We start from the raw sequence: 22,909 nt of genomic DNA on the forward strand, positions 1-22,909 counted from the left end.
TTAATATCTTTTTTTTATTGATTTCAGAGAGGGAGAGATAGAAACATCAATGATGGGAATCATTGATTGGCTGCCTCTTGCATGGCCCCTACTGAGGATCTAGCCCCCAATCTGGGCATATGCCCTGACCGGGAATCAAACCATGACCTCCTGGTTCATAGGTCGACACTCAACCACTGACCCACACCAGCTGGGCAAAATAGGTATAATTTTAATTCATTCACACAGGATGGTTATTGTGTTGCCTAATGTCTTTTTCTTTTTCTACAATCTAAGAAGAGAGAGGTCAGGTATCAATGTTTTAAAAATTCTTGCAGCACACCAGTTGAAAATCTGTGATCTAAATTGACATGATGACAATGATTATCTTAATTATATTGCACTGTTTAAAAAAGACATAGAGACTTCTGCCTCCAGCTTTATGTAGCTTATTGCTCTGCTTATATTGAGAATTAGAAAGGTAGATTTTAAACTCTCCCTCTCTCTCAAACACAACACACACACAAGAAGGCATCAGAGAGCTGCTAAGATAGATAAGAATTCCGTATTTTTGCTGATTATTGGTGCAAAGAGGCTGAGAAGTCAAGGAGAGGACAAGAAGGAAGGATGCCAGAAGAGTTTAAGGCAATCACATAAAACTAGGAAGACAAAGAATAGTGTTTGAAGCTGGCAAGGCAGCCAAGAATTGAGAATCCAAGACCCCAGAAAGGGACAGAGAAGAAAGCCTGACATGACACTCAAGATATTTTGCTCAGTAAGATGTTTAAAGCAAGAGGCTAATTTTCTAGGCATAAAGTAGGTAAAAGCAAAGCAAAGCTCAAAAGGAGAGAAACACCTGGCTGTCAGTTGGTACCCCTCAAAACTTACTTTTTAGGAAATGGGGGGTGGGGGAGGGGGGTGGACTAGAAGATGTAGTCTTACAAAGACTGCAAACCAGACTTGAATTCACTCAGTTCATATTCGAATGAGGTGATCTTACCCTCTGCTGCCTGCCAGAATGCCTTCTGGAATCCTCTCTAGAGGAAGATTTAGGCAATCTACAAGTTTTAATAAACAATGTCCAGCATTCAGACAAAATTAGCCATACCAAGAATGAGACAATAGAAACCCAGAGGTAACCCAGATACTGTAGTTGTTTGATAAAGACTTCAACGTAACGGTGATTAAAATGTTCAAAAATTGATGACAAGAATTACACCAGAGAACTGGAATCTATAAAAAATGGGCCAAATAGAACTGAAAATATAAGAAATATAATGCTCAATAGATGCAAATGCAGAGAAAGCTAATTAAAATATTAATGAGCTAAAAGATAATTTTGAAAAAACTGTATACAACGGTAATCATCCTAAGTAAGTTATAGGCATACCAACTTGCTTTGAATAATGATAAATCTGCTTTGCTGATGTTTGACTATTTTATAAGTAAAACAGCACCTTGAATTTCAAATTAGATTTTGGTTCAGGCTACAATGTTTTCATACCAGATGGGTGAATTTGGTAAAGCTGGTAAACATCTCTACGAGATTCTTCCACCCTCCTGGCATGGCTCAGTGGTTGAGCATCGACCTATGAAGCAGGAGGTCACGGTTCAATTCCCAGTCAGGTCACATGTCCAGATTGTGGGCTCAATCCCTAGTGAGGGGTGTGCAGGAGGCAGCCGATCAATGATTCTCATCATTGATGTTTCTCTCTTCCTTCTCCCTTCCTCTCTGAAATCAAAACATATTAAAAAAATAAATAGGTGCTTCCCTTATAAAAGGATATATTTTGGTCACAAGTTTTGAGGAAAAAAGGATATATCAAACTGTCCTAGAAATACTGTACCTATGGCATAAGCTACTAATAGTCCTGAATATCGCTTTTCCCCCTCTTCCTGGGTACATGACATTTTTAGTATTCCGAGTAGATTCTGACTGTGATGCTCAATTCTGATCAATTGAATGGGAATAAAAGTGATTTTTCTAGTCACCTTTAACATAAGATATTCTGCTTGCCCTGGACTTTGGTTCTTTCCTCTTCCAGCAGGTAGAAATGCAGATGTAGTGTGACCCAGGTGACCACTCAAGTAAGACTAGGTAATGGCTGAACCTGAGACCTGAATGACTCATGGTACACAACTGCATAACCAGTTCAGATGGGCCAGACCACTGAGTAAGAGATAATGTTCCAGCTGTTCAGGCCACTGTCTATGAACATCTGTTACAGCAGCTTAGCCTTCATGCCAGCTATTACAGGGCAAAACAAATATAAGTGATTAATCAAAGGCAACAAAATTAATTTCTTTAGCAGAATGACTATTATCCTACCTACAAACACATATGTGGAAAACTCCCAATTATAAGTAGTTTTGAGAAATTAGAAAAACATAGTTAATTTGCCCCTCACCCCAAAACTATTCTGCTTCAAATATCTTGAGAGAAAAGAAGCATTGAGACAAGGTTATTTGTATGGAAGTTACTGTTGACTTTAGAAGAAGGCTGCTAGAGAAGACTGACAGAAGCAGAAGATATATTTCAAATGAGAAAGGAATAAATAGTGAGCAAAGAAAAACAGCAACTGTAGTCCAAATATTTGGGGAGTGGGCTGCAAAGTAAATATAAGTGAGAGCCTATAAAAAGCATCCAGGGGTCATTCAGATTGTTGAAAGGTATTTATTTGAATTTAGTTTCCATTGTTGAAGATTTTCAACTATTTAGACTTAGGAAGGAAATAAGGAAAGATGAAAATACCAAAATGCCAGAAAAGGCATAGGAATCACAAACTTACCTTGGCTGGGCCACTCTGTTAACAATAATCAACCTCTAGAAGCCACTCATAAAGTTAACCCACCTACCCCTGTTCAACTACAGCCCTGAACCCCCACCCCCGCCCCAGCCACCTTTACACAGAAGTCAGCTTGGAACAACTGAAGAACTTTAAAAGGAGAACATCATGGTACAGAGGTTACCATACAGGTAATGCTCACAGGTGGAATCATGCACTCCATTAACGTCTCCGAATCACAGAAGATATACTCTTCAAGTATGCTGCAGCAGTGAGGTTCCGTCTTGCTACTCTTTTAAGGGGACCCTGAGGGAAATGGAAAGCAGTGGGGGACAAGACTGTGTAGTTCATAGTGTAACTGCCACTGCTGTGCAATGAGAAATAAGGATATTTTTCTCCTCATCTAGGTTGGAAAGTCAGAGGGATGTGTATCAAGAGTGAATATTGAGCAATATAAATCCTTTTTCCTGTTTTCTAATATTGTCAGAAAGCATCAGGCATTGTACAATAACAAACATAAACAAAGCCCGTGAGTACAAGGAAATATTCAATGAGGTAAAAAAATAAAATAAAATAAAATAAAACACTAGAAAAATGTAACACATTGAAAAATAATTATGTGTCAAGTTAAGCATCCATATTTTTATTTTTATTTTTAATTTTTAGAGGTAGTTGAAAGAAGGGAAAGAGACTGAGAGAAACTTCGCTGTCACATCAATTGGTTGCCTCCCACACACACCCCGACCTGGGGCCAGGGGTTGAGCCTGCAACCAAGATATATGCCCTTGACTGAAGTTGAACCCAGGAAAAACCCTTCAACCCCCAGGCGGATGTTCTATCCACTAAGCCAAACCAGCTAGGGCAAGCATCCATATTTTTAAAATACAAAGACTGTGCAGATACATTTAATTTTATTATTCCCTCACAATGAATGTAAGTTGTATCCAATTACAGAGAATACTAGTACACGTTTAAACTAGGTTTTTCTTTCTCCTTCTTGTGCTTCCCAGTTTCCTCCTTTTCTTCCCAAACACAGATCTGGCAGTCACCATGACTGGTTTTGTTTTCTCTCCGTCATCTTCACTAGAGCTGCTTGTAGTGGCACCTTCGTCCCTTACAGGATCAGGTTTCACTGTGTTCTGCAAATCTGAAGAGCTGATTTTTGCCTCTCCAGCTGCTTTTCCCTGCTGCATGTTCATTAAAGATAAACACTCTGCATCCTCACTTGAGGATGCATCAGATGATTGTGAGATGTAGGCTTCCTCCAAAAACCCACCACATTTACTTTCTCCTTTAGCATCTGAAAGCCTCGTTCTTTTCAGACTTGACGGCTCTTTCCATTTATTTGCTATGCTTCTCTTCTGGGCCTTACCTTTTGCCTTATCAGGGAACTCAAATTCTTTCTCCATGGCAACAGAAACTGCTTCTTCTCTTTCTTTTCTCAGCATACACGTCACAGCTCTGTTAAGTCTCTGGCTCTTAATACCCTTAGCATCTTGTTTCTCTTGTTGAGCTACTCTAAAGAAAGAATCAATTCGGAGCTGGGTCTAAAAATAAAATAAAATAAAAATAAATCAGACAAATAAGTTTCTAATGCATATCTGAGAGTCTCACCTTGATCACTAGCATTAACACGTTAAGCGCCCAGCCTGTTTTGTCTTCCAGATGGAAAGTATAGTGTCAGTCACCGGTGACTGACAGGGCGCTTAATGTGTTAAATGATGCTTCAGAGAATATTAATTCATTCTCTCTCAAAAGCCAGTTTTCTCCCAAATTTACTAACAGTAAATTTTACTTTCTAGATCATATTTAATGCAGTATGTGCATCACGTCTATCAACTAATTCCTCTGTCCACATGTCAAATAAGAAATCCCTTCCGAGGCACTCAAAGAAAGTTAAATATTTTACAAATAGCCAAATATATCGTGTTCTTATGCAGGAACAAAATTTCACGGGATCTAAATTCTGCTATTTCCTTCTTTTAAAAATATTATTATCACACAAAACTTTTAGGAGGCAAATTCACAGTATTATATATTAAAAGGCATAAAATATTCATGCCTTTTGATCAGCATGATCAAAATGTCAACGTGATCAGAATGTCACTTTTAGGAAGACATTCTTTAAAAATAGTTACATTTGGGAAAGTTATGCCTAATGTGTGCATCACAACATTCTAAAAACCTGACAATTAAAGGTCCACTAAGTGAACTGAACCAATGAAGTTAAATCTCTGATAAAATGGAATCTGGTCATTTAAAATTATAAAAATTATGCAAGACATAGAAAAAAGGTACATTAATAGGTGGGGGGCTTAGATATATGTATAATAAATATATGTAGGAAAAAGAGGAAATTAAAAAAAAAACTAAATGTTAACATCTCTATTAGAAAATGTATATAATAAGTAATTTTAATTCTTTACTTTTTAATTTTGGAGCTATAAACTTATATTAACTTCTACAATGAAAGGAGAAAAACATTACCAAAAAAGTTATCTTAAATTAGGGAGTAGTAATCAGTCACTAAGCCAACTAGCCTTTTTGTCTGCTGGCGAACAATGCTTCCTGTACAGAAAGTAATCAAACAATTGGTTTTTGGAAATGATGTCTAAGTTTTATGTTTTTGTTTTTTGTTTTTTCAAAATTAACTGATCCTAATGGGAAAAGATTTAACTTAAACATATATCTTACAGGATATGGCTCATTTCTACCTAGATGGTTTACTTGTATGTATGTTTTGTGGGTTTTCTCTGGGGTTGGAGAAGGTTTCTATCTGGGTATGAACATACTCATGTATAAACAAGATGCAGTTACCTACATAGGGGAACTGAGGACCATACAAAGGCCTCTTTTCTCCTCAAAAATCTTTCCTGCTGATATATAATAATGACTGAACTTCTACCTTTCATGATTCCTCCACAGAATTAAAGAGCATTAAGACATTAATGGTCAGATTTGCTTTGAACTGGACACTTACTAGACTTGTTAAAAATAAAAATAGCTCTAAAAGCATAAAATATTTAATTATAAACACCTCAGTGTACAATCCATTAAAGTCAGAATGAATTGAAAGCACGAAGTCCAGCCCTAACAGTGACACTAGAAAATAAAGATAAAGTCCAATTTTTCTTTTATTGTTTTCTTCTGTTCTCATTTAATCATTTAAAAAAATGTTTGTTACAGCCCTAAAATAAAAGAATACTCTTTATCCTGAACTTGGGAAAAGAGCCACCATGATTACCTGTTGGGCATTCAGTTGTTTTAATACCGGAAACAGAGACTCATCTGTCTTTGTCCTGTTCCAGCCGAAATACCGCTGACAAAATATGCAGGCAGTTAAGACTTATACACATTTCTAAAGACACTTAAATAAGTAATATATAAAAAGGTCCAAAAACCCATCCTTGATTCCACTTTCCATATCTCTGAAGATTTTCATATTTATAAGATTAAAAATAGGAAAAGGAGTAACAAAACAAATTACTCCATAATCATTTGACACTACGTTCTTTTCAATCTCCTCCAAGATAAAACATACCAACTCTCATTTTAGAACATCAAACACTCGTGACTATGAAAAAACATGAACATAGAATAAAAACAAGTTGCTGCCCGGCTTGTGTGGCTCAATGGTTGAGCGTCGACCACGAGGTCATGGTTCCATTCTCGGTTAAGACGCATGCCTGGATTGTGGGCTAGATCCCCAGTAAGGGGCGTGCAGGAGGCAGCCAATCAATGATTCTCTCTCATCGTTGATGCTTCTATTTCTCTCTCTCCCTCTCCCTTCCTCTCTGAAACCAATAAAAATATATATATTTTTTTAAAAAGTTGCAGATACACCTATTTCTTTGAAAGAAAAAAAAAAATTGTAGTTAGATTAATTCTATTGCAAACTTTAAAACATCTAACCAAATAATTATTTAAATATGCAGAAAGGAACATCAGTAATAAAAATAAAAAAACTAATTCTCTTTCCATTCTTTCAACATACTTAAGTATGTTGTTAAATCTATGAATTCTATCACTACTTATTTCAAATAAAGATCCTCTTTTAACACTAAGGATATTTTCACAATAGCTAAAATGTGAAAACTACCCAAGTGTCCAAATGTGGTATGTATATCCATACAACAGAATATTATTCAGCCTTCAAAAGAAAGGAAATTCTGATACATGCTACAACATGGGTGAATCTTGAGGACATTGTGCTCAGTGAAAAAAGCCAGTCACAAAAGACAAGTCCTGTATGATTCCACTTATATATGCGGTACTTGAAATAGTCAAAATCATAGGCAGAATGTAGAATGGTAATGGTTAGGGACAGGCCTGAGGGAGTGGGGAATTACTGTTTAATGGGTATAGAATTTCAGTTGTAAAAGATGAAAAGAGTTGAGATGGATGGCTCTGATGGTTGTACAACAATGTGAATGTTTTAATACCACTGAACTGTATACCTAAAATGAGTAAGAATACAAATTTTATATGCATTTTACCATAAAAAAAGAAAAAAGTGTCTTAGAAAAATGAAATATTTAGAAATCCAAGTTCATGTTCCATAAGTTTTAAACCAAAGCACAAATTTGGCTCAATGTTCCTTTATGTTTTAAGTAAAAGGATATTCTCTAATTTTCTCAAGATCAGGTTTCCCCCACAGAAATGATCCCTTGGAGTCATCCACCACAGGTTTGAGGTAAGCATCTGCAACAGCTGGGTTAGGAAAGCCAGGTGTGAGTTGCAACTTCCGTAACTTTTTTTTCACTTTGGTGTCATAAGGATTAGGTCTTATCTTCTTATTTTTTTGAGCTTCATGCCACCATTCTCTATAAGGCAAAGGAACAAGTCTTTATAAAGCAGTAAGACATTATAGTAGATGCACTAGAGATGAAGAGCTCAACTTAAAGTTAGAAAACAAAAACTTAATTCTGAACTTCAAAACAAATCCTATGACCTACAGAATACAAATGTTATTATTTTTAGTGCTATTAACCACAATATATAATGATGGCAAACATTGATTAAAGATTACTCTGTTTGGCACTGTGTTAACTGTTCTACACACCCAATTATCACATAAGCACAGACCTATTATTGTCCTCACCTCACAGACAAGGAAAGTGAACTCAAAGAGAAGTCACTTACTCAAGATTTCACAGCTGGGGTTGATACAATCAGACCCTGACAATCTCCCTCCAGAGCCCATACTCATAAAAAAGTCACAACTTTTTTGGGTCTCTTTCTCAGAGATAAAATGGAAGTAATATACCTACCTGTATTTTTTACCTTGCATTAAGTACAATAATGGACCCAAGAATATTTCATAAAATGTAAAAAATATCAAGAACATGTGACATTTTAAAAATGCAGGACATAATTCTACATATATTATAATTCCAATTTTGAAAAAAATGTATAAAGTGGAGAAAGGGAGAAAAAAAACAGAAATATTTAAGCAACATTATTTCACTACATGCTAGGCAATGCTATAAGCAAGAATACAGCAGTCCATTTTCTTCTTTATATTTTATTCATTTTTCAGTTTTTCCATTATGAACATCAATTATTATGGCAAGTTAAAGATAGCCACATATTCTTTGACTCCTCTACCTTCAAGAAGTGGAATCCACATCCCCTCCCCTTGAGCCAGGTGGGCTCTGTGACTGAAGAAGTGACACTGTCCCAAGCCCTCAGCAACTACTTTCCACATCCTGTCACTTGGGTAATTTGCCTTGGAAGCAGCCAACACGCTCAAAGGAAGGCCCAGCTTATATAGAGGTCCAGATAGAGAAGGTCCAAGGCCAACAGCCCAGTTATGCCCGAGCTCCTAGGTGACAGCACCACTGCCACCCATGTGTGCGAGTCATCGCAAGTGAATGCTCTAGTCCAGGTGAGCAGTCCCCTAACATACATGGAACAGAGATGACACACACAGACATGGCCTGACCAGTGAGGATTCATGACCAAAATTAATGACAGTTGCTGTTTGAAGGTGGTTTATAATGTGGCAACAGATAACCAGAAGAATTTATACAGTTTTTAAAAATGGTATAAAAGTTAAAACATAAATATAACCTTTACCAGTCTATACAGTCAATAGAACCTAAAAAAACAAACAAACAAAAAATCTCACGTTCCACTGCTTCACATATGAATTCCTATTAGCAACTCAGATTTATTGGCTCAGCCAGTTTCACTTAGCTAATGCAGGAGTGCCATCTAGTGCTAAAAAGGGTAACTACAGATTTTTATTGTAGGATCAAAATGCAAAAGGGGAAAAAAATACAAAAGGAAAAAAATAATCTTTCTTCATCAGTTTTACATTATTGTTTCCAAGAGTGCACTGAGAAAGAAGATACCAATATATCTCCCTACTCTGTTTGAATTTCGTCTCTGAAACAGTCATCATAATCGTTAGATAGAAGGATCAGCACAACACGGGGTGAGCCCCTCAAACCAAAAGGATCACCCCTCTTTCAAGCAAGAGAGCCAAGCCTTTAACAAAAGATGAAAGATGGCATCTGCCAATCAGCTTAGGTGTGGGGAACACAATAGGGAGTGATAGCCTCGGTGATAAAATTGAAATATTTGTGCCTTGTCCAAGTCAGTGTGAACAGCTATTCTCCACCCCAGCTGTTTGGGGGCTCATTTGGGATTTGGGGCCAGTATTTTCAGATCTCCTTTTCCTCCCAAAAAAGTTACAATTTTCTGTGAAATCTCCCCAAACTTAAATGTTGATAGCCAATTCAAAATTAAAGAAGAGCACAGTGTAGGCCAAACCAAGAACACCTGGACTGAATTCAGCCTGAGGCCCAGAGAAGCACTACTGTAATGGGGGAGTGACTCGCCAGAGTCTGGTTGGGAGAAGGGGAAAGCAGAGAAGAAATCAAAGCAACATTCTCAGTTCTACTGCTCTTCCACTGCTTCTCTCGCTCTTTCCCTCTTCATTTGTCCTAACCCTCCTGACCCACGCACTGCACAGGCTGCCCTTATTTGTCAATGATGAGCTGGAAGACCAAAGGCAGAAACTGCTAAAGCTAACTGAAAATGTAGACCATTCAACTGGCAACAAACGAACAAAAACTGTTGAAAGAAAAGAAAAATGGCACAAACAGGCTAGACACTAAATCAGAGATGCAAATTGTCAATAAACATGAAAATAAATCACTCTCACTAATAATTAGGACACCAAAATGAAAAGTTGCATATCATTTTCACTTATCTTAAAATACTAATCAGATAAGAACCCAAATATAAGAACACTCAAATCAGTATTGTGTATACTTCAAAAAATAAAAATAACAATAGGCATTTGAATAAATAAATCATTACACCTCAAAAAACTACTATGGGGTCATTAAAAACAAAGATAGAAATCTATACACTGATGTATGCCTTGTTCTATCACCAAATGAGTTATGGGTAACATAAAAAGGATATAGGATTCTTGTAAAAAAAAAAAAAAAAAGACACACACTTACGTGAATATACATGTGTTTACGTGTGAGTATACAGTTGACCCTTGACTCCCCAAAAATTTAACTATAGTCGTCACTCAATATACAATAGGGATTGGTTCCAGGATCCTCCGTGGATATCAAAATCCATGGATGCCCAAGACCCAATGCATACAGTTGGCCCTCTGCATCTGCCAATTCCCAAACACAGATTGAAAATGCTATTTTCAATCTATGGTTGGTTGAATCCAGATACAAAACCTGGAATACTGTATAGTTCTTGAAAAAGTCCACATATAAGTAGACCCATGCTGTCAAATCTGTGTTGTTCAAGAATCAAATTTATATATATTAAATGTATAAGTATACTGTGTAAAGTCTGTGATGTTAACTGTAATCTTTTTAATACATGTTTTATAGTTTTTCTATTATGTATTTACTAGAGGCCCAGTGCATGAAAATTCAAAGGGGTCTCTCAGCCCGGCCTGCGGGCCTGCGCCCTCTCGCAGTCCTAGAGCCCTGAGGCAATGTCTGACTGACAGCTTCATGGGGAGCAGGCCTAAGCCACAGTCTGGCCTCCCTCTGCAGGAGGCGACCGGGCAGGCTGATCAGGGGATAGCGCCAGATAGCGAGCAGCTGGCTCTCCCACCCCCACACCCCACCCCCAATCAGCCCTCAACCTCCACTGGTCGCCGCCGCCCCCTGATCGCCGTCCCCTCCCACTGCCTGCTGGCACAAGCCTTGGCTAGCCTGGCGCTGCCTGCTCACCAGCCCCACTCCCTGCCGATCAGTCTATTTGCATATTATGCTTTTATTATATAGAATTATATAGGACTAGAGGCCCAGTGCATGAAATTCGTGCACGGAGGGGGGGTTCCTCAGCCCGGCCTGCACCCTCTCCAATATGGGACCCCACGGGGGATGTCTGACTGTCGGCAGTCGGACATCCCTCTTGCAATCCGGGATGACTGACTCCTAACCACTTGCCTACTTGCCTGCCTGATCTCACCTAACCACTCTGCCTGCCTGATCGCCCCTAACTCCCCTGCCTGCCGGCCTTATCACCCCTACCTTGCCCCCCTGCCAGCCTGATCGCCCCTGCACCTTGCCCCCCTGGCAGCCTGACTGCCCCTACCTTGCCCCCCTGCCAGCCTGATCGCCCCTACCTTGCCCTCCTGCCGGCCTTATCGCCCCTAACTGCCTCTGCCTGCCTGATCACCCCTAACTGCCCTCCCCTGCCGGCCTGATCTTACCCCCAACTGCCCTCCCCTGCCAGCCTGATCACCCCTAACTGCCTCTGCTTCAGTCCCTACCACCATGGCTTTGTCCAGAAGGAAGTCGGACATCTGGAAGATGGCCAGTTGACCTGGTCTAATTAGCATATTACCCTTTTATTAGTATAGATTATATAGGATAGGATTGCTTAAATGGGGGGGGGGGGGGAGCCTTTTTCAGCAGGAGGAGATGCTCTTGGCAGACAAAAACACATAATCCCTATATCTGGACTAATAGCCAGCCATATGCACTATACTGCCAAACCGGTCATTAAAAAATTGAATCACTTTCTTACACCTTACACCAAACAGCTGTTGCCCTTAAAAGCCCTCCTCAGCCCCCACCTTAGGTTCTGCCTTCACAGTTCACCCAGAGTAGGTTCTGACTGGTCGGTTTCTATGCCAGTCAGCGTCAAAAGCTCTGCCTCCTAGGCAGCCATTGGCTCCTCGCAATTTACCCAGATTTGGTTCTGATTGGTCGGTTTCTATGCCAGTCAGCATCTCTGGGCCTATCTCCGGGCCTGATCATAGAGGCAGAGCTGATCAGCAGCTGCCCCAGGCTTCTGGTGAGCGAGCTGAATTGCTGACCTCTGGGAGAGAGAGGCTTGGTTGCTGGCGAGGCCCGGAGAGAGAAGCAGGGTCTGATCATTCTGCTTCTCTCTCCGGGCCTCATCAGCAGCCGCTGCTGCTACTGATCAGCCCCGCCTCTCTCTCTCTCCAAGAGGTCAGCAGTTCAGCCTGCTCACTTGCTGCGCACGCAGCCTGGTGTTCGGTCGAGCCTCCGGTCGTTTTGGATGTTACAACCCTGGCTCTTTATATATATAGACTTGAGGCCTGGTGCGCGAAATTCATGCACCGGGGGGGGGGGGGGGGGTGGGAAGGGTGTCCCTCAGCCCAGCCTGCACCCTCTCCAATCTGGGAACCCTCAAGGGATGTCGGACATCTCTCTCACAATCCAGGACTGCTGGCTCCCAACTGCTTGCCTGCCTGCCTGCCTTCCTGATTGCCCCTAACCGCTTCTGCCTGCCAGCCTGATCACCCCCTAACCACTCCCATGCCAGCCTGATTGATGTCTAACTGCTCCCCTGCCAGCCTGTTTGCCCCCAACTTCTCTCCTCTGCCGGCCTGGTCACCCCTAACTGCCCTCCTCTGCAGGGTTGATCACCCCCAACTGCCCTCCCTTGCAAGCCTGGTCCCTCTCAACTGCCCTCCCTTGCAGGCCTGGTGCCTCCCAACCGCCCTCCCCTGCTTGCCTGATCGCCCACAACTGCCCTCCCTTGCAGGCCTGGTCCCTCCCAACTGCCCTCCCCTGCTGGACATCTTGTGGTGGCCATCTTGTGTCCACATGGGGGCAGGACCTTTGACCACATGGGGGCAGCCATCTTATGTGTTGGAATGATGGTCGATCTGCATATTACTTTTTTATTAGATAGGATAAAGGCCTGGTGCATGGGTGGGGGCCGGCTGGTTTGCCCTGAAGGGTGTCCCGGATCAGGGTGGGAGTTCCTTTGGGGCATGGGGCGGCCTGGGCGAGGGGCCTGTGGTGGTTTGCAGGCTAGCCATGCCCCCCGGCGACCCAAGCGGAGGCCCTGGTATCTGGAATTTATTTATCTTCTACAATTGAAACTTTGTAGCCTGTGGTGGAGCCAAGCCTCCTGCTCGCTCCGTGGCGGCAGCCATTTCTGTTGGAATTTATGTATCTTCTATAATTGAAACTTTGTAGCCTGGAGTGAAGGCCTGAGCAGGCCAGGGCTGCAGAAGCTTGGCTTCCTCCATCGCCCGGGGCAACCCCAGCCTCCTGCTCTTCCAGCTCCGTGGCTGCCGCCATTTCTGTTGGAATTTATTTACCTTCTATAATTGAAACTTTGTACCCTTGAGTGGAGGCCTGGGCCCGCCAGGGTGTGTGGAAAGCTTGGCTTCCTCCATTTCCAGGGAAACCCAAGCCTCCCTCCTGCTCTCTGTGGCTGCAGCCATCTTGGTTGGGGTTAATTTGCATACTCGCTCTGGTTGGCTGGTGAGTGTAGCGGAGTGGTGGTTAATTTGCATATTAGTCTTTTATTAGATGGGGTTATTTGTATAAAAAAGTGATTTGTAGTTTTTCAAGTTATTTAAATATCATGACCTACATGCTACCTAATAACTTACCTCCAGTATACATTTCCTCAACAATAAAATTATGAAAAGAGATAAAAAGCATAAAGAAAAATACATTGGTGTGTGTGCTAAAACTGGAGGACAGCAATCATTAAAACAATTTTATATTTAAGTTTTAATTCTCAACACTGATTCTTCAGACCAGAATAATCCAGAATTTTTCAAACACAGGAGATACAACTGGATAGAACTCTAAAAAAATCATTAAATCATCTGCTGCCAAAAAGTATTTCATGACAAACAGATTATTAGAATATGTCATCACAATCTCATGAACATTCTAAAAGTCAATGAATTGTACACTTTAAAAGAGTGACATTTATGGTATGTGAATTATACTTCAATTTTTTTAAAGATGTCACCAAGGGATAACCTTGTGAAAGAACTACTTTCACAGACATACTCATAACTACCACCATCTCAGAATCTCCAAAATTGAGTGTGCCTCAAGTGTAGGACAACTCTAGGTTCTATGTGGAATGCACCTCACCACTAAATACATCACAGTATACATGCAGTGAGAAAAAGGACAGCAGTGCCTAATATAAAGTTCCTGGCATTATATTTCCATTCCCCTCTTTGGCCTACCTCTTTCAGAACACTCAACAAACAGCAGTACAAGTATGATTTGTTTCTCTGAAACACCCAAGAGCATGGCAACTGCTTGAGGGTATGGTCTATAATGGTCCATCACTTAAGTCATCTTTTCTATCCCAACCTAGCAGTGTCTAAATAAATATTTGAATGAATAAAGCAGCAATTTCTGTATATCTAGGAAATCCCACAGGACTGGCTTTGTACCCCTGAATTAGTTAAGCCTGGGCAACACTAAAAAACAGGGTCTCTAATCTCATTGGAATTCTAGAATAAGGAAAACACACTTTAGCAATACCAACCAGTACCTTCTATTTTCTTAATAAACAATGATTTATAACCGTTCATGGTGTAAATAATAGTTCTATTTGTTAATCTGGGTATTTATATGAACAACTGGATTAAAGAAATTAATATAGAACTTACGAAAACTTTAGGAGAGGTTCCAAGCCATGTCCAGGGAATTCATTGAGAATTTCCATAGCTGTAACACAACCTACAGTTGGTATTCCTTCTGTGTAATCACTTCCAAGCAAATAGGCCAAATTTATTAATTTGTTCCGGTCCAATCCTATAAGAGTAGAAATTATTATATATTTTTAATTTTATCTTATAAACATTACACATAACATTTATAAACATTTTATTATATGAACAATTCTCATCCAACAGCCAAAGATATTTCTTATTTACTATTAGAAAATAGATTATTTTTTAATGGCCAACTATTAAGAATTTTAAAGTTTCATCCATCCTCAACTTTTTTTTTTTTTTCCTATGTGGGATGGTTGATCTTGAGCCTGCAGGGAGCAAGCTGGCTCCAGACTTCTCCAAGTCCACATTTCTTTGCCTCCAATTCTTACGTGTTCAAAGACAGGGAACCACAGACACGCCTTTGTAGGAGGGCATCCTCAACTTTTAATACCATCTATTAAACACCATCTATACTCTGATCCACAAATTTAGCTATCCAACCTGGATTTCTCCTGTGACCCACAATCACACATATTGAACTATAACCTTATATCACCAAATATCTCTATTTGGATATGTAATGGGCATCTCAGATGTGACAGACCCAAACCTGGATCTTCCTCTCTCTCTTGCTCCAACTGCTCCTTCCCCAGTTTCCCTCATCTCATTAATGGCGAGTCTATTCTACCAACTTCTCAGGATGGGAAGTCATCCTTGACTATTCTCCTTCTCTCAAATTTCACACCCAATCCACTCACAAATCCTTTCTATAGCATGACAAACGATACTTAGTTTTTGGTCTCCTCCTTCCTCTCCAATATTAACTCTTGCCATTCTCCTACTCATTCACTCACACAGGCCTCTCTTTCTTAGTTTGCTCAGGCTGTCACAAGTGACCAGACTGAGTGGTTTAAAATACAGGAATTTATTTCCTCACAGTTTTGGAGGTTATAAGTCTAAAATGAAGGTGTTGGCAGGGTTAGTTTCTTCTGAAGGCCTCTCTCCTTAACTTACAGATAGATGGCTGTCTTCCCCATATGTTTTCACATGGTCTTCCCTTTTTCCTCTATATTCCAACCTTCTTTCCATATAAAGACACAAGTCAGATTGGAGTAGGCCCACACTAATGACCTCATTTAATAATTACCTCTTTAAACGCTATCTCCAAATACAGCCACATTCTGAGGTACTGGGGGTTAAGCCTACAACATAAGAATTTTGAGGGAACATAATTCAATACATAACAACCTCTTGCTTCCACAGAACACACCAATCAAGCTTGTGCCTGAGGGCCTTTACACATGCTAGTCCCCTTGTCTGACATGCTCATCTCCAAGATATCTAAAATACTAGCTTTTGCTTTCCTTTAGGCCCCAGCCCAAAAGTTACCTATTAGTAAAGCCTTTCCCAACCACAACTCTACATAAAACAGTACATGCACTTCCTGTGACTCTCTCGTCTTTCACTTCTTTATTTTTCTATATGGCATATACCACTAACTGTGCAATTATGATTTGTTTTTTGTTTGTTTGTTTGTTTTCTTGTGTTTTTTTTTAAATATATTTTATTGATTTTTTTACAGAGAGGAAAGGAGAGGGATAGAGAGTTAGAAACATTGATCAGCTGCCTCCTGCACACCCCCTACTGGGGAAGTGCCCGTAACCAAGGTACATGCCCTTGACCGGAATCGAACCTGGGACCTTTCAGTCCATAGGCCGACGCTCTATCCACTGAGCCAAACCAGTTTCGGCTTGATTTGTTTTTTATCATCTGTTTCTATTAGATGGTTTTATTCTTGCTGTTTCCTCATTGCCAAAAACAGTGGCCGGCAAACTCATTAGTCAACAGAGCCAAATATCAACAGTACAACGATTGTAATTTCTTTTGAGAGCCGAAAACCGACTTCTGCGCATGGGCCACGAAGTTTCAATCGCACTGTATGTGCGCGCCCGCACGTGGTATTTTGTGGAAGAGCCACACTCAAGGGGCCAAAGAGCCGCATGTGGCTCACGAGCCGCGGTTTGCCGACCACTGGCCAAAAAACAACAACTGGCACATACAAAACACTAAATATATACTTGTTGGATAAATGGGAGAAAGACTTCCAGAAACACTAGTATAGGGCCATGAGGTTCATGAATCCAGCAGGAGAGACTCCCACCTGCCTTCTCTCACTACCATCTTTGGTTCACTCTCAAGATCTCAGGTAACCAAAGTTTAAACAGGTCAGATGATTAAATTGCAGAAAACACTGAATCATACTAGAATTTTAATTTCTTAAACCTAATTTAAAAATCCTATTCCTCTAATAAGCAAAAGATCACTTATATGAAAACTGAACAGACCTATCATTTCTATTAATGCATCAAATTAGTTCCTTAGAAAGCAAAAACTACAATACAAATTCTAAAGGTAATTTCAGAAAAGTAATCATACTCTGAAGTCTTACCTAACTGATTGTGAAAGTCCACATATTGGTAATATTCTACAAACTTATTTTTATTAAAAAAGTTTTTATACACATGCCGTGCTCCAAACAGCCAAATATCACTATCATCAGTGATTGTTCCGGAAGTTTGATCAGTCAGGTCCAGAATGGCACACTGAGCCTCTGCTTCCATGGGAGCCTCAATGTAGGGAATTCCAAACAGGCGGAGAAGTTCCTAAAGAGTTACAGAGAAACAATGACTCTACTGAAATGCAGTACCTTCCTTGACCCAGAAATGGAAGAAGTGCTTACACATTTTATTTAATGCCTTCCCTCAGGGAATCACAATGAGTAAAAATATCAATAGATATTATTAAAAGAGGCCCAAGTTGGAGCCCAGCCGGCATGGCTCAGTGGTTGAGCATCGACCTATAAACCAAGAGATCATGGTTTGTTTCCAGTCAGGGCACATGCCCAGTTTGCGGGCTCGATTCTCAGTGTGCGGGCTCGATTCTCAGTGTGCGGCATGCAGGAGGTAGCCAATCAATGATTCTCTCTCATCATTGATGTTTCTCTCTCTCTCTCTCTCTCTCTCTCTCTCTCTCTCTCTCTCTCTCTCTCTCTCTCCCTTCCTCTCTGAAAGCAGGAAAAATATTTTTTTTTTAAAAGGAGGGCCAAGTTGGTAAACCTACCTGGCTTTCCAAAAACATCTGTCCTGTAACAGTAGCAGCGATCCGTTCTTGCTGCTGTTTTTGAGCTTTCAATGAATTCTGTTGTGTTAAAAGGTTGTTCTCCAGAGTTTCCAGCTCCTCCTACAAAATAATTTCATTTGTAGATAACCATATTAATAATCCAATTCAATTCATTTGCTACAAAAGCCTGCACTTAATCTGATTGAAATTACAAATAAGTTCTTCCCTTATGAAGATTTCTACTTGGATTTCTGAGCAAGTCTGTAATATCTTTAGTTCCCTCACTAAATCACAGCAAAAGTGGAGACTTTCCCAGACAATAACCTACATATAAAAGGAACCATCAGCAAGAACAAAAAAATGCATGCAAATAGCTAATAAATATTTATCTAGTAATTCCTTAAAACTCAAAATCTACTTAACATGGCTTCCTTAACAGTTAGTTAAAGCGTGACATAACATTATTACCAAATTAATATCTTGCCATTCATTGAGCGAATCGTCTGCATCATTTTCAGTTTCTTCATGTGGCTCAATACCCAAGGGCTCACTTTCAGAGTTGTCTCTTAGGAGGCCCTCAGAGTCACCAGTGGCTTCTTCTTCCTTAGTTCCTATCAGTTCCTCTTCACCTTGTCCAGAGGAAGGTTTGGAAGCTTCTGCTAACTCAGTATGAGGTTCGTCATCACTAATTACACTCTGTACTTCAATGAAACTTCCTGTACCAAAATAATAAGGTCACTGTATCTACAACTGAAACATTAAAATTATCCTGAAATCATCAATGGCTTTCCAAAGTATTCTGAAAAATTGTTTACCCTAAAAAGACCTCAATGTAATAGAAAACAGGTGACAGTAGCATATTACTATTAAATAAATTTAATGATAGGTGCCTATAACTTCAAAATAAGCCTTTTCAATGAAAACAAAAACTGGCACTGTCTTTAATTAGGAACCAAGCTTTCAAATATTTGCATATTAACTTTATACAAATATGTTCTTTAAATTAACTATTATTGTTTTAAAATTCAAAAAGAAGAATTACTGGGTATGTAAACAATCTTGGGAGGTTGTTAAAGTTTTATGCAATTTCACTATGAACATAGTGAAAGGAGTTTTAGGGATAAAATAGGCAGGTTTAGGGAATTTTAGGAATAAAGATCCATGGAGGAGGAAGGCATAGGTGAGGGCTTAGAGCTGCCAGAAGGCATACATTCACAAAGAAGAAGAAAAAAAGAGGTGCCAGAGGATAAGGGGAGAGAGAAAGACAACCATTCACAGAAGATAGGGAAAAGCCACAGGGTATGGGGAGAAAGAGGAAACAAACTTTCAGAGGATAGCGAAATGTCGACATATGGGAGAAAGAGGAAAACAGATTTTCACAGGAGATAGAGAATTCTACCACTGAAGAGGGAGAGAAGGAGGGAGACACTACGTGGGGTTTGGGCTTTGAAGTGGATATTCAGCAAAAGAGTGACCAATTAAAGGCAGTATGAAGAGACAAAGAACTGCACCTTTATAAACCTTAGCAAAAACGAGCTTGGTGGGTTACCCCCTTGGTTCCCCCTTCCTACGTGGGAGTCTATATTTGCTTCCAGTAAATTTCCACCCTTTTCATCTACCACCTTTGGTCCATGGCTTCATTCTTCGAATCTATCTGGACAAGAACCCAGGAAAGAAATCACCCTGCATCCTGCTCAGGAAAACAACCCAACTCAATAGCAAAGAATAAAGCTATCACATAGTGGGGGGGAAATCCTGGGTAAGTACTCAAGAGAAACAGCTCTTTCTCTTCCATTTTTCCTCCTCTCTGTTCTTTTCTTTTAAAAGTATGGTGATTCCCTTCCATCCCTTCAGGCACAGTGGGCTGGGGTAGAGGGCATAATCAGGATGGAGGGGGCAGGGCTCTCAGGGCCGGAGGCCTGGGGTGAGGAGACAGCCTAAACCGAGGAAGAGGCCACTGGGATCAGGAGATGGTTATAAATAAAGGCAATAAGCAAATAAGTACCCATGTTGAAGATAAGGGGAGCAAGGTTCCTCACTGTTAGGGAAATTTCAAAGAAGGTGGAGACTAGAATAAAGTCTGTGATGTTGGACTGGAAGTGCCAATATCAGTGTGAATTTATGGACTTAAATATATAAATAGGGATAAATTAGATGTGTGCGTGCACGTGTGTATGTATAAACATATGTCCTGGCTCTGCTGCTAAAAGGGCCTGAAGCAATGATACTCCAATAACAGATCTTGGTTTCTAAACACCATGCCATTACAAGGAACCAGGGCTCTTTGGCAAAATGGCTGGTTTCAGGGAAGGGCAGGGAAAGTACAAGATAAACCTGTAATATCTTGGCCAGGAAATAAAGAAATGCTCAAAATAAAATAGGTAATTGTCAAAAGTCACAGGAGCCAATTTGAAGGGACAAGCTAGATACTGGCCAAAGCTGAGACAATTCAAACAACAAAGTATAGCAGTACCATAATTTCTAGATAAAATAGGAGTCCATGAGTTTAGACTGATACAAAAAATAATAAATGGGAGAAGGGAAAGATCTTCCTTATAGTAGGATGCCAACAATATATAAGAAACAGAGTTTAAAAACCCCTATTGGCAACCATGATAGCATAATTTATTCAGGTAAAAACCATCAATGGATGCTAAAAAAAAGTGGGTGAAGGTTTGTTTAGTAACAGCATATTTATATAGCCCCCAATACTCCTTTCTATAAAATACTTCCTCATTACAAAGGGAAAATACCAACATTAAAACTGAGTAACCTGGCAGACACTAGGAAAAATATTATCAGGTGTGTGTTTAGGGGAGGGGGGGAGTTAAGGGGGCTGCATAGTCATTTCTTCTTATTTGCAGCAGTTATGTTCTATAAATAAAGTCACTGAGAACACTAAATACTTGAATACTGAAACTTTGTACCTCGAGGAAATATATTTATAATTCTAAACCCTAAAAGCAACCCATCTTGGTAAATTCTATTTTCTTTATTTTATAAACAAGAAAACAAAGTTCAGGGGTGTTAAAAGACTTGCCTGAGGCCTCCCTACTAACTGGTGCAGAGCTGAGAGTCAAACCTGTCCAACTGGCCCTAGAACCAAAGCTTCTTGATCTACACTGCATTATTCTCTCCCATCTCCGCCCTCTGGTCTCTGTAGGAGAGCTGAAACAAAAAGACAGAGTGTCACCTTGCTCAACCTCAGCTGGGAACAGTGTGGAACTCAAATTTTTAGCTGCTCTATGCATGTCCATCAGTGACCACAAACAGTGTGGTGAGTATTGATTCTGGGGTTACATATAAATTCTGCAAATACGGAATCTATAAATAATGGTGTCTGGCTGTATAAAGTGTATACAAAAATAAATATAGATATATAATATATATAGATAGAGAGATATGATAAAGCCAACGTGGTAAAATGCCCAGCCACTGAGGTACTGGATAAGGAATCAGAATGTTGTATAATATTCTTTTGACTTTAAGTTTGTAATTAATTCAAAATAAAGTTAAAAGAACTGAAAGGAAACTTTTTATCTTCTCCAATTTGGGTACTCCTTCCCTTTAAAAATAAATACAAAAAGAATAGCAAAACAGGCAAGGTCAAGATTCCATCACTAGCTGTGTGCCCTTGGGAAAGTCATTTCACCTTTCCAGGTCTCTAGGTCATCAACTGAAAAGAGTGGCAACTGGACCACAATAAAAGATCTCTCAGTTCCCACAAATGTGAAGTACCACCATCCTTATCTCTACAAGAGAATAGAATAAGCACCTACCATCAGATTCACTTTCCTCAGAGTTGATTTCCATTGGTTCCATGGACTTTGGAGCTGAAATTAAACCCTGGCCTGAAGATTCCATTGTCTCACATTCTTGGATGGTTTTCAGGAAATTCTCATGCTCTTTAGCATTTTCTAAGTTACTTATTGCCTCTGATGGGATACTTAGTGCATTACTTGTTTCTTGTAAACTGACAGTAGCAATAACTTTAGAAGCAGGATTTTTTTCACATTCATCGTTACTTGAAATAACAGAAGAATCATATTTAACCTCAGATGGACAAAGATCTTGTTGTATCTCAAGCACTTTGGTGTATGCTTTATTCTCTGATACAGAACTTGGATTTACAGGAGGTGCTGATGTCAGTTCTCCTCCACTCGGGAGCCCAGGTGCATTCATGTGTATAACCACTGTGTTTTCTAAAGGAACTGAATCTTTCCTATCATTAACCACAGGCTCATCACTTGTCTGAAAGGCTTTGTTAACCCTGTGACTAAATGACATTTGTTCTTTTGAAATGTTAGATTCACTGCCTTCACAAAAGACAGTACTTGACAAAGGAGCTGAGTCGGCTACCTCTTTTTCATTATTAGTGCAGGTTACACGCTCCTCTACAAAGTTCACACTGGTTGAAGGAGGCACTGTTGTCAACAGCATTCCTTTTCTCTCTCTTGTTTGAAGTCCTTCATCAGTTTTCTCATCAGAACTGCTCATAACCAGTTTTTTTGCTTCTGACCCTCCAGTCTGCACATCATTCCCAGCATGCACTTTCACTTCTTCATCATCATCCAGAGCTTTCTGAATAGCCAGGAGAGTCAGTGGTGATACGGAGCCCTCATCTCCAGCAGTAAAAGCATTCCTCTTATTGGGCTGCCTTTGATTCTCACTCTCCAGCTCCTCTTCGGAGCTACTTCCCAACATGGCAGCTTGTATGGCCAGTACAGTTCTTGGAGAAGGAGGGGTTGCATTAGGCTCTTTCTCTGGCTTCAGTTTTTCACATGGAGATGACTTTATGTCAAAAGACATGTTGTGCATTTTGCTGGAAGATGGAAAAGACTCTGAATCCATATCTGCAACTTTCTTAGCTTGTATACCTTAAGAAAAAGTAAAACTATGTAGATTTACAGTATAATACTTCTAGTAACATGAACAAGAGTATTCTGATTCTCATAAATGGAGTTATTTTCATTTAATCAGCAATGAAAGAGTTAACTCATTAGTTAATATTAAAGTGGGTTGGTACAACCCATTAAAATAGGTAATCCATTAATAGCTTTACACTATTATTACA

At 39.9% G+C, this 22,909-nt stretch overlaps 1 protein-coding gene across 4 annotated transcripts in view; it reads right to left on the minus strand.

Moving 5' to 3' along the window:
• ERCC5 (ERCC excision repair 5, endonuclease) overlaps window positions 1-22,909 on the minus strand; it is a 38,118-nt gene that overhangs the window by 1,758 nt on the left and 13,451 nt on the right. For 3 of the 4 annotated variants that reach the window (XM_079778682.1, XM_079778684.1, XM_079778685.1), the window contains 8 exons: window positions 21,615-22,712; window positions 18,304-18,551; window positions 17,836-17,955; window positions 17,165-17,378; window positions 14,668-14,812; window positions 7,386-7,588; window positions 6,010-6,092; window positions 3,393-4,312 (listed from right to left, as the gene is read on the minus strand). In XM_079778682.1, coding sequence (XP_079634808.1) covers window positions 3,737-4,312; window positions 6,010-6,092; window positions 7,386-7,588; window positions 14,668-14,812; window positions 17,165-17,378; window positions 17,836-17,955; window positions 18,304-18,551; window positions 21,615-22,712 — 2,687 coding nt within the window. In that variant the 3' untranslated portion in view covers window positions 3,393-3,736. Of the gene's footprint in view, window positions 1-3,392; window positions 4,313-6,009; window positions 6,093-7,385; window positions 7,589-14,667; window positions 14,813-17,164; window positions 17,379-17,835; window positions 17,956-18,303; window positions 18,552-21,614; window positions 22,713-22,909 lie in introns of those variants that run through there. The other variant, XM_079778683.1, reaches the window with a different exon arrangement.

This window comes from Cnephaeus nilssonii (assembly GCF_951640355.1).
Source record: "Cnephaeus nilssonii genome assembly, chromosome: 8".
Lineage (NCBI taxonomy): Eukaryota > Metazoa > Chordata > Mammalia > Chiroptera > Vespertilionidae > Cnephaeus > Cnephaeus nilssonii.